At 41.2% G+C, this 12741-nt stretch overlaps 1 protein-coding gene across 17 annotated transcripts in view; it reads left to right on the top strand.

The window, feature by feature from the left end:
* The window catches only part of SYTL2 (synaptotagmin like 2), a 133920-nt gene that overhangs the window by 63681 nt on the left and 57498 nt on the right, over nucleotides 1-12741 (top strand). For all 17 annotated transcript variants that reach the window (XM_046014430.1, XM_046014433.1, XM_046014429.1 and 14 more), the window contains 2 exons: nucleotides 3529-3680; nucleotides 5522-5654. In XM_046014430.1, the coding sequence (XP_045870386.1) occupies nucleotides 3529-3680; nucleotides 5522-5654 (285 nt within the window). The remainder of the gene's footprint in view (nucleotides 1-3528; nucleotides 3681-5521; nucleotides 5655-12741) is intronic.

Genomic DNA, 12741 nt, shown 5'->3' with positions numbered 1-12741 from the left:
AGAGGAAGGGAAATTTCTAAACGTATTCTTTGAGGCCAATATCACCCTCTTATCAAAGCCAGATAAGAACACCACAAAAAATGGTGCCCAGGAGGCTCAGTCTGTTAAGCAGCTGCCGTCTGCTCAGGTTATGATCTCAGGGTCCTGGGATTGAGCCCCACATTGGGCTGCCTGCTTAGTGGGGAGTCTGCTTCTCCCTCTGCCTCTGCCCCCTACTTTTTCTCTCTGTCTCTCAAATAACTAAAATCTTAAAAAAAAAAAAGAACACCACAAAAAGGAGAACTACAGGCCAATATTTCTCATTAATATAGATGCAAAAATCCCCACCAAAATAGTAACAAACAAAATGCAACAATACATTAAGAAATCATGCACCGTAATCAAATGGGATTTTTCTTGGGATACAAGCATGGTTCACTATTCATAAAACAATCAACGTGATATGTCACACCAATAAGAGGAAAGGATAAAAACCATATAATTTCAATAGATGCAGGAAAAGCACTGGACAAAGTATAACATCCATTCATGATAAAAACTTACTGTAATGTAGGTCTAGAGGGAACATACCTCAACATAATAAAGATCTTATATGAAAAACCCACAGCCAACATCATACTCAATGGTGAAAACCTGAGAACTTTTCCCCTAAGGTCAGGAACAAGACAAGCATGTCCATTAACAGCATTTGTTATTTAACATAATACTGGAAGTCCTAACCACAGCAATTAGACAACATAAAGGCATCCACATTGTTAAGGAGGAAGTAAAACTCTCACTATTTGCAAATGACATGATACTGTATATAGGAAACTGCTAGAATTGATAAATGAATTCAGTAAAGTCACAGGATACGCAATCAATGTACAGACATCTGTTGCTTTCCTACACACTAATGATGAAGCAATAGAAAGAGAAACTAAGAAAACCATCCCATTTACAATTAAACCCAAACCAACAAAATATCTAGGAATAAACTTAACCAAACAGGTGAAAGACCTGTACTCTGAAAATTATAAAACACTGATGAAAGAAATTTAAGATAATCCAAAGAAATAGAAAGACATGCCACGCTCATGTGTTAGAAAAATAAAGATTGTTAAAATGTCTATACATTATTCAAAGCAATCTACATATTTAATATAATACCTATCAAAATACAACAGCACTTTTCACAGAACTAGAACAAACAATCCTAAAATTTGTATGGAACCACAAACGACCACAACTAGCCAAACAGTCTTGGAAAAAAACAAAAACAAATAAAACAGAACTGGAGGTATCACAAATTCCAGATTTCAAGTTATATTACAAAGCAGTAATAATTTAAATAGTATGATACTGTCATAAAAATAGACACGTAGATCAGTGGAATAGAACAGAAATCTAAAAACAAACCCACAGTTTGGTCAATTAATCTTCAACAAAGGAGGAATGAATATCCAATGGGAAAAAGACTTTTCAGCAAATTGTGTTGTGAAAACTAGACAACCACATGCAAAGTAATGAAACGAGACCATTTCTTACACCATACACAAAAATAAACTCAAAATGGATTAAAAGGTCTAAACAGGAGACATGGAATCATAAAAATCTGTGAAGAGAGCACAGGTGGTAATATCTCTGATACTGGCCATAGCAGCATTTTTCTAGGTATGTCTCCGGAGGCAAAAGAAATAAAAGCAAAAATAAACTGTTGGGACTACATTAAAAGAAAAAGAAAAAAGTTTCTGCACAGTGAAAGAAACAATGAAACTAAAAGGCAACCTATGAAATGAGAGAAGATATTTGCAAATGACATAAAGGGTTAGTATCCAAAATATATAAAGAACTGATACAACTCAACACCTCAAAAAACAAAACAAAAAAAAATGGGCAGAAGACATGATTTAAAAATGGGCATAAGACATGTACAGACATTTCGCCAAAGAAGATATACAGAGGGGCATCAGACACATGAAAAGATGCTCAACATCATTCATCATCAGGGAAATGCAAATCAAAACTACAATGAGATATCACCTCACCCCTGTCAGAATGGTGAAAATTGAAACACAGGAAACTTCAAGTATTGGTGAGGATGTGGAGAAAAAGGAATCCTCTTGCACTGTTGGTGGGAATGCAATTGGAACAGCCTTTGTGGAAAACAGTATGGAGGTTCCCCAAAAAATGAAAAATAGAACTACCCTACAACCCAGTAATTGCTTTACTAAGTATTTACCCAAAAAGTACAAAACACTCAGTCAAAAGGATACATACATCCCTATGTTTGTTACAGTGTTATTTACAATAGCCAAGCTCTGGAAGGAGCCAGGTATTGGTAGATGAATGGATATAGAAGAAGTGGTAAATATATACAATGGAATATTATTCAGCCATAAAAAAGAATGAAATCTTGCCATCTGCAACAACATGTATAGAGCTAGAGAATATAATACTGAACAGATTAAGTCAGAGGAAAAAAATGCCATATGATCTCACCCACATGTGGAATTTCTATACAAAAGAAATGAGCAAAGAAAAAAAGAGAGGAAAAAAAAAAAAGAGAGAGAGAAACCAAGACACAGACTCTTAACTACAGAGAACAAATTGGTGGTTCCACAGGGGATGTGGGAGGGATGGGGAAATTAGGGGATGTGGATTAAAGAGTACACTTATCATGATGGGGAAAACAACAACAAAAATGACAACACTTGTCAAGTAGAACACTTTTTTTTTTTAAGCAAGTGTAAATTAGGGAGATTTACGGCTGTATTTGTTTGTCCTACAGGTGTTAGCTTTTCAGTGAGCATGAATGATTGTGGTACCCTTGAAAGCAGTAATTGCACAATCGGAATTTGCCTCTGTCTCTATACCTCCCATCCCCCTACTTCCATAAATTTGATCTTCCCTGCCTCCAGCCTACTTTTTCAGTATTCATTTTCCTGGCATTAAGAATCAGGGACATCATTCACTCCCCCTGCCTCCTTCTCCCTCCCACTTCCTCCCCCCACGCCCCTCCCACCAGAATGTCTCTGATATACTCATTTCACTAAAACGGAAAGGATTTATGAGCTGATAACTCCTCCACCAGATATTCATTGGGTATTAGGTGCCAGGCATTGGCAAAGGGCAGTTTTGCATGCGTTAGCTAATTTAATCCTCAAAGCAATCCCATGAAGTAGATCAGTATGATGAACCTCTTTTTATAGATACAGGGACGAAGGCTTAGAGACACTTAATATACCATCTTTCTCTGGGGTATTTGCATTTAAACAGTAGACACAGAAGACTGCAGCCAAAAAGTGAACTGGAAAATTCCAAGCATCATGTGGAGGTCATGGATGTATTCTTTGATTTTTAAAAAGTGTTAGCCTTCCATCAAAGAGAAATATATATATATTTCTTGGTCTTCTAGGAGATGTGTGGTGTCTTCTAAAATATTGAGAGCTTTATTTGTATGTTTACAGATTTCTTAATGCACTGTCCCAGTGAACTCATTTATTTACTGTGGTCTCTCAGCAAAGTAAAGCTCTTTTCCTTTTGTAGACATTTGCCTGAAAAAATTAAGGATGACCAAGAGTTGAAGAACATGAGTGGCCAATGGTTTTATGAAGCCAAGGCAAAAAGGCACAGAGACAGAATTCATGGTGCAGATATCATCAGAGCATCCATGAGAAAGAAGAAGCCCCAGGTAGCAGGTGAGTTGATTTGGCTAGGACATTTTGAGCCAGCATTTGTTTGGGAAGGCATTGTCAGGAGTTGGGAAGGGTGTTAGAATCATTACTGAAATCTGCTGAGGGAAATCACTTAGGGGTATGCTTTGCATATGTTTAGTCCTCCAGCTCAATATCTTCTTGCCCTGGATTCAGATGAATGAAGGCAGGGCCAAGGGACTCAGGGTAATATAGAAAAACTTTGGAAGTCCTTTAGATACTGTGTTGAGTTGTAGTGGTATAGACAGATGGGTTTATAAGGCATTCCTTTGCTTTTAAGTCTGAAGATTTAGAACCATTTCCTCTGAGTAGGAAGACAGGAAGAGATTAGCTTCCCTTTCAACAACTTTGACATCTGGTACATCTTTAATCAGCCAAGTGTATCATTTAAGGGACTGTAAGGACAGTATTTTGAGGGCTTCTTTAGAATTCTGTTGGGTTTATTAAATAGGTATGGTATGCCCTCTCTTTCACTCTGAGCAGGGCAGTCTAAACTTCTACCCCTGAGAAGAGCCCCTGTTTCTATCTAGTCTGTACCCAGTGAGGAAAATAGCTGTCACCTTTTGAACGTTTGATACATAAGAGGAATTTGCTCTCTATTATTTGTAACTATAGCAGCAATCTTAAAAAGTAAAGAGCATTGCTCGCATCCCTCTTGATTTTCAACACTATCCAGGCCTTCAGAAATCTCGAGAGGTAAAGGTTAGTATTGTGGATTCTATTATGTGACAGAAGAAAGTAGACTTCTGTGTAAAGAGACCTTGGGGAATACCATCCTGGAATGTGAGTATTTGAGAATCAGGAGCCCTCATATTTCTTCATCTTAACATCAGGGTAAAAGCATTCCTGGCACTTACTAGCACTGAGGTCAAAAGCAAGTTTCCTGAGCCTCAGTTTCCAAATCTGTAAACTTGGAAAATAGCAACTTCCTCACAAGGTAATGCAGGCACAAGAAAATGCTGTGCCTAGCACTTAGCATAATTACTTAATGCTGATTATTTGAAAGGTGCTGATAAAGAGCCCTGGATGTTCAGAGGCAAAAAGAAGTCACTTCCTGAAGAGGGAGCATGGAGGTTTTATGGCAAGGGCCTTGGCATCTGAGCTGGGTATTGAGGAGTATGTAGAATTAGAGACTGGGGGAAGGAAGAGACAGTGGAGAAGAACATTCCAGGCTAGAAACAGTTGTTCCCCTCTGCATTCCAGAGCCCAGCCTCAAGTCGGACATCTCATTGTTGACATCCAGTAAATGCTTGGTAATGATGGTATTTCTGTCCCAAAGAGGACTAGCTGCCCTGAGCATCCCCTGGCCATACATGTTTAGTCCTAACCCCAATTCAGGTGAAATTCACCTAGAGGTGGTCACTATTTTGCTGGAGTGGTCTCTGGAGTTACCTGCACATTTAAAGGTCCACTCTTAGTCTCAGGAGATTCTGCTTGGGGGAAGCCAAAAATCCCAGTTATAATTCTGACCCTGGGGACTCAGACTCATGAGTGATTGCCTTGGCACTGCAGGAAGACCTGAAGTGCAGGTTTGAGCTTCAGTGATAAGAGCTTTAAGAATGTTCTAGGTTGGGGCGCCTGGGTGGCTCAGTGGGTTAAAGCCTCTGCCTTCGGCTCAGGTCATGATCCCAGGGTCCTGGGATCGAGCCCCGCATCGGGCTCTCTGCTCGGCAGGGAGCCTGCTTCCCTTCCTTTCTCTCTGTCTGCCTCTCTGCCTACTTGTGATCTCTGTCTGTCAAATAAATAAAATTAAAAAAAAAAAAAAGAGTGTTCTAGGTCATGGAGGTGAGAGATGACCTTCCTGTCTTCACTGTTTCTTCTTTCAGCCGAGCAGAGTAAGGAGAAAGCAAATGAGGCAAAGGAAAGTTGGGTAAATAACATCAACAAGGATGCTTTCCTCCCTTCAGAGCTAACTGGTGCTGTGGGAGAGCCAGAGGATGTAGCCCCAGCAAGCCCAAGGTAAGACAGAGCTCACAAGGACAGTCACTGCATGTGGGATTTATGGCTCAGTGTGCTATGAGCACCAACACCAGACTATTCTCACAGGTACTGTGAAGTACATATGAGAGAAACATGGATAAAGCCGAGTACTACTCTTTTTCAGCTTCCAGAATTTCTAATAATTCAGAACGTTAAGTAAAACTAAAATGTTGAGGGGGGATTTCTTCCAGCACCAACAATAGCTGGTTTTTCTTTGTATTAATGATTTTACCTTAGAGTAGAATGAAGAGGTACTTCAAAATAAACATAGTCACTTCAGAGAAGAGGTGAATTATGATCAAATTGTCATAACATGGTGTGATGGCAAAAGCTCAAACACGGGAACCAGACATGAATTCAAATCCTAAATATGCCATTTATTAGCCATTTAATGATGGGAAAGTCATTTAACCTCTCTAACTCTCTTTTCTTAACTATGGATAGGAATGATAATATAAACCAGGAAAGGCTGTAGTGAGAATTAGTGGTAACATATGTAGAATACCTGACACATAGTAGGTGCTAAGTAAATGGCTCTTCAGGATGCAGGTTGTCCTCAATATTTCAGTTTGATTGTGTTGGTGTTTTCCATACCTGTTACCATCTGTCCAGTCAAAGTGTACATTTGAACCTGATCGTGGAGCTACATTGCCACAGATGTTTTGATGATTTGCTTTTAGGTATGTAGAGATCTTCCCATTAGTGTTCATCCCTTGAGACTATGGTTATTACCCTTTGGTGGGAAAGCAGATGCATTTTCTCTGTAGCTCCTCAGTAGAGATGATTCAATTCAGAGTCTCCAGCAGGGCTGAAGCCGACAATTTTCCTGATGGTACAGCCACCGAGTCAAGTGCCAAGTCTGAGGCACCTGGGGAACAGAGGTGTTCCCAACATAGTTTACAGGTGAGGGAGAGGGTCTGTAATGTAGGCATCAATAGACATTTCAGAGCCGAATATGACTAAAGTTACATCACATAGACAATGGAATACTGATTCTATTAAGGCACCCATTGTCTAATCCCCTGTTGGAGAGGACTCACTTTGTTTTCCATGGGCGGTAGACTGGACTGTTTCCCCTCTGGGCTGATTTGTAATGTTCTGTTATGTCTGTAGAGACCAGTTGTCTAGAAGTTAAACAGTAAGTAGCCACTAGTTGATTTGGTGACCTTGTACTAGAAGTGACTTAACTTCTTGGGCCTTTGGTTCCTCAGCTGTAATATGGGATGATAATGATTTGCCAGAAGGACTATTGAGAATTTAATTAGCTAGTAAATGTAGAATTCCTAACATGGTCCACAGCACATAGTAGGCATTCAGTGAATGGAAGTAGGGGCTTTCACAGAGAGTGAGAGCCTACCCCTGCCACCTCCCTTTGGTGACTCCCCATTCACCAGCAGTCCCCCAGTGGGATAAAGGAGTATCCTTCCATAGGGAAAGATGAGACCTGAAGTATTAGAAACTCCAGGAGTGAGAATGAGAACACAGTCATTTAGAATCACCATCAAGGAGCTGAGCGAAACTCCTAAGAATCAGTTTGATAGGGGACAACGATATCAGAACACTGACTGACTAGGCGAGGTGGAAATCTTCCCTCCTTCCCACAGAAGGAGGAAGGAGATTTGGGGATATCAGAAGACCAACTTAGCTCACTGAACAGTTTTGTGTGGGTCAGACTTCCTGTCCTTCTCCCAAGAACTCATTTCTACTCAAAGGCCCTGGGGGACAGAGGCATCACTGCCGTCCTAGCCCAGCTCATTTTCTTCATGACCTCAGGCAGTCTGGTGGGCGTATCTCCCCTCTTCCTCAGTTTGAAGCTACTAATACAGCTTCCGCAATTCATGTCTCCAGTATTTCCTGCATTCCTTGTGTGACCTCAGACGAGTCTTTCTGGTCTCATCTATAAATCAGAGCAGAGCTGCCTCACCAGGATATTATGAGATTAAATGAAATGAGATGTGGGAACCACTTAGCATTTCACAGGAAGAAAGAAAATTGGCAATTTCCAGTGGCTTTATAATTATGTTATCGTAACATAGATGAGGTATGGTCGAGAAGGCAAGAATAAAAATGTCAAATGCATCTAGTTTGCTTCCCTCATTACGTGACCTGGGTGGTAATCATCCAGAACTGTGGAAGGGGCTGATGTATGCTTCCTCCTTCCCATGTCAGAAAATACTACTTGACTCAATGTCAGGTCCTTGCGGTGTTTCTCACTTACACTTTAACCTTTGGGAACTGGGTGTGTTAAGTGTATTTTGGGGCTTGTGCTTTTAGAGGAATTGAACTTCAATAGAATGACTCAGTACCTGTCAATATTTTCTTAGCCAGGAGTCAGGTGTCCGGGAGTGTTGTGAGGCAACAGTGACTAGAAATTGAAGTTTCTGAAGGAGTTTTTCTTTCTTTTTTTTTAAAACTTAAATTCAACTAGCCAATACATAGTACTTTTAGTGTTCAATAATTCATCAGTTGCATGTAACACCCAGTGCTCATTACATCATATGCTCTCCTTAATGCCCATCATCTAGTTACCCCCCTCACCTCCCCTGCAGCAATACCCAGTTTGTTTCCCATTGTTAAGAGTCTCTCATGCTTTTTCTCCCCTCTCTGATGACTTCCCATTCAGTTTTCCTCCCCTCCCTTATGATCCTCTGTACTGAAACTAAAAAGTAGTATTCTGAGTGAAATAAGTCAATTGGAAAAAGGCAGTTATCATATGGTTTCACTCATGTGTGGAATATATGAAGGAGTTTTTCTAATAGGCTCTGTGGCAAGATGTCTTCTTTCTTTCTTTTTTTTTTTAATTTTTTTTTATTTATTTGACAGACAGAGATCACAAGTAGGCAGAGAGGCAGGCAGAGAGAGAGAGAGAGGAGGAAGCAGGCTCCCCACAGAGCAGAGAGTCCCATGCGGGACTTGATCCCAGGACCCTGGGATCATGACCTGAGCCGAAGGCAGAGGCTTTAACCCACTGAGCCACCCAGGTGCCCCCAAGATGCCTTCTTTCTATGAGCACAATTCTGTGTGGTCCTGCCTGGGAAGAACAGAATCGCTGTGAGTGCCCAGCATGAACTCACCTACCATCACATACCTGTGTTTTTCACAACTCATCTTTGTTTGCACCTGTCACATGAGGAAGAAGAGAGAGGTTTGATGAACAAAGGATCAGAGAGTGAGGTTTTCTTTAGATTGGCAAAGGAAAGACTCCAAATGCTTACAGTTCCAATGCTGGTTGCTGAATTTTAAGGGCGGTGTTGGTGCCAACTGTGGTAAAAGACTAGTGTATTCATTTTCTAAAAAATGTGTATTTCTAGTCATCACAGATTAGTACCCTTTATAAAATATAACAGAAACAAAATGCAGAAAGCAACAAAGGCATGCAAAATATAAACCCTTGATCATGTGCTAGGATGTCTCAGCAAATTGCTATAAATGATTCTAAATGCATACTCTCAATTTCTGTATTTAGCTCATTGTGAACCAGTAACAATTCTCAAACTTACACTGGTCCATGAACCACACCTTATAGCACATGTCCTTTCCATAATAGTCCACAGGGCATGGCTGAGCCAAAGGGGGGAGTACACCATAAAGATGTGAGAAGCTCTTCCCATGGGGCCAGGACCCTACCCATAAAGAAGGTATAACATGTCTTGACTATGGAGGGAGACTTGCTCTGGAATGAGAAGACCTTCTTTTGCTACTTGAGATCACGCGTTCTATGAAACAAGTTTGGGTGCCCTGGGCAAAGCTGAAAGTCTAGTAGCATCTCTACTGACAAGTGCAGAGGATCATAAGGGAGGGGAGGAAAACTGAATGGGAAGTCATCAGAGAGGGGAGAAAACCATGAGAGACTCTTAACGATGGGAAACAAACTGGGCATTGCTGCAGGGGAGGTGAGTAGGGGGAGTAACTAGATGATGGGCATTAAGGAGGGCATGTGATGTAATGAGCACTGGGTGTTACATGCAACTGATGAATTATTGAACACTAAAAGTACTATGTATTGGCTAGTTGAATTTAAGTTTAAAAAAAAAGAAAGAGGAGGAGTCAAGATGGCGGAGAAGTAGCAGCCTGAGACTACATCAGGTAGCAGGAGATCAGCTCGATAGCTTATCTAAACATTGCAAACACCTACAAATCCAACGGGAGAGCGAAGAGAAGAAGAACAGCAACTCTAGAAACAGAAAATCAACCACTTTCTGAAAGGTAGGACTGGCGGAGAAGTGAATCTAAAACGACGGGAAGATAGACCGCGGGGGGAGGGGCCGGCTCCCGGCAAGTGGCGGAGCAACGGAGCACAAAATCAGGACTTTTAAAAGTCTGTTCCACTGAGGAACATTGCTCCAGAGGCTAAACCAGGGTGAAGCCCACACGGGGTCAGCGTGGCCCCAGGCCCCGCAGGGTCGCAGAAGGATCGGGGGTGTCGGAGTGTCGCAGAGCTCGCAGGTATTAGAACAGAGAAGCCGGCTGCAGAGACAGAGCCGAGGACTGAACTCTCAGCTCGGGGTTACCTTGAACTGGTCGCGGGCTGGGTGAGCTCGGAGCGCGGCTAGAGGCTGGGGATACGGGAGTGATTGGGTGCTGTCCTCTGGGGGCGCACTGAGGAGTGGGGCCCCAGGCTCTCGGCTCCTCCGGGCCGGAGACTGGGAGGCCGCCATTTTCATCCCCGTCCTCCGGAACTCTACGGAAAGCGTTCAGGGAACAGAAGCTCCCAAAAGCGAACCCGAGCCGATTACTTAGTCCGGCCGCCGGTAAGGGCGGTGCAATCCCGCCTCGGGCAAAGACACTTGAGAGTCACTACAACAGGCTCCTCCCCCAGAAGATCAACAAAATATCCAGCCAGGGCAAAGTTCATCTATCAAGGAGAAAGCAGGTTCAATTCCTAAGACAGCAGAGCAATTCCAGAGGAGGAGAAAGCAAAGCACGGAACTCATCGCTTTCTCCCCATGATTCTTTAGTCTTGCGGCTACTTCAATTTTTTTTTTCTTTTTTCAATTTTTTTTTCTTTTTTCTTTTTTCTTCTTCTGCTAAATTTTTTAAAACTTTTACCCTTTTCTTTTTTAACGTTTTTTGACTAGTTCATCTAAATATATATATTTTTTCTTTCTTTTTTATATTTTTTTATTTGTTTTATTTTTTAAATTTTTTTCTTTTTTTTTCCTTTTTTTTTTCAGAACCTGTTTTTATCCCCTTTCTCCCCCCCCCCCACAATTAGGGGTCTCTTTTGATTTGGTTACAGCGCATTTTTCTGGGCTCTTTGCCACCCTTTTAGTAGTTTATTTGCTCCTTCATATCCTCTTATCTGGACAAAATGACAAGGCAGAAAAAATCACCACAAACAAAAGAACAAGAGACAGTACCGAAGGCTAGGGACCTAATCAACACAGACATTGGTAATATGTCAGATCAAGAGTTCAGAATGACGATTCTGAACATCCTAGCCGGGCTCGAAAAAGGCATGGAAGATATTAGAGAAACCCTCTCTGGAGATATTAAAGCCCTTTCTGGAGAAATTAAAGAACTAAAATCTAACCAAGTTGAAATCAAAAAAGCTATTAATGAGGTGCAATCAAAAATGGAGGCTCTCACTGCTAGGATAAATGAGGCAGAAGAAAGAATTAGTGATATAGAAGACCAAATGACAGAGAATAAGGAAGCCGAGCAAAAGAGGGACAAACAGCTACTGGACCATGAGGGGAGAATTCGAGAGATAAGTGACACCATAAGACGAAACAACATTAGAATAATTGGGATTCCAGAAGAAGAAGAAACAGAGAGGGGAGCAGAAGGTCTATTGGAGAGAATCATTGGAGAGAATTTCCCTAATATGGCAAAGGGAACAAGCATCAAAATCCAGGAGATGCAGAGAACCCCCCTCAAAGTCAACAAGAATAGGTCCACACCCCGTCACCTAATAGTAAAATTTACAAGTCTTAGTGACAAAGAGAAAATCCTGAAAGCAGCCCGAGAAAAGAAGTCTGTAACATACAATGGTAAAAATATTAGATTGGCGGCAGACTTATCCACAGAGACCTGGCAGGCCAGAAAGAGCTGGCATGATATATTCAGAGCACTAAACGAGAAACACATGCAGCCAAGAATACTCTATCCAGCTAGGCTATCATTGAAAATAGAAGGAGAGATAAAAAGCTTCCAGGACAAACAAAAACTGAAAGAATTTGCAAACACCAAACCAGCTCTACAGGAAATATTGAAAGGGGTCCTCTAAGCAAAGAGAGAGCCTAAAAGTAGTAGATCAGAAAGGTACAGAGACAATATACAGTAACAGTCACCTTACAGGCTAATAATGGCACTAAATTCATATCTCTCAATAGTTACCCTGAATGTTAATGGGCTAAATGCCCCAATCAAAAGACACAGGGTATCAGAATGGATAAAAAACCAAAACCCATCAGTATGTTGCCTACAAGAAACTCATTTTAGACGCGAAGACACTTCCAGATTTAAAGTGAGGGGGTGGAAAACAATTTACCATGCTAATGGGCATCAGAAGAAAGCTGGGGTGGCAATCCTTATATCAGATCAATTAGACTTCAAGCCAAAGACTATAATAAGAGATGAGGAAGGACACTATATCCTACTCAAAGGGTCTGTCCAACAAGAAGATCTAACAATTTTAAATATCTATGCCCCTAACGTGGGAGCAGCCAACTATATCAACCAATTAATAACAAAATCAAAGAAACACATCAATAATAATACAATAATAGTAGGGGACTTTAACACTCCCCTCACTGAAATGGACAGATCATCCAAGCCAAAGATCAACAAGGAAATAAAGGCCTTAAATGACACACTGGACCAGATGGACATCACAGATATATTCAGAACATTTCATCCCAAAGCAACAGAATACACATTCTTCTCTAGTGCACATGGAACTTTCTCCAGAATAGATCACATCCTGGGTCAAAAATCAGGTCTCAACCGGTATCAAAAGATTAGGATTATTCCCTGCATATTTTCAGACCACAATGATCTGAAGCTAGAACTCAATCACAAGAGGAAAGCTGGAAAGAACCGAAATACATGGAGACTAAACAGC

Source organism: Meles meles, chromosome 8 (genome assembly GCF_922984935.1).
Source record: "Meles meles chromosome 8, mMelMel3.1 paternal haplotype, whole genome shotgun sequence".
In the NCBI taxonomy this organism is placed as follows: domain Eukaryota; kingdom Metazoa; phylum Chordata; class Mammalia; order Carnivora; family Mustelidae; genus Meles; species Meles meles.
The sequence above is the reverse complement of the archived record's forward strand: the minus strand, read 5'-3'. Positions and strand labels throughout refer to the sequence as shown.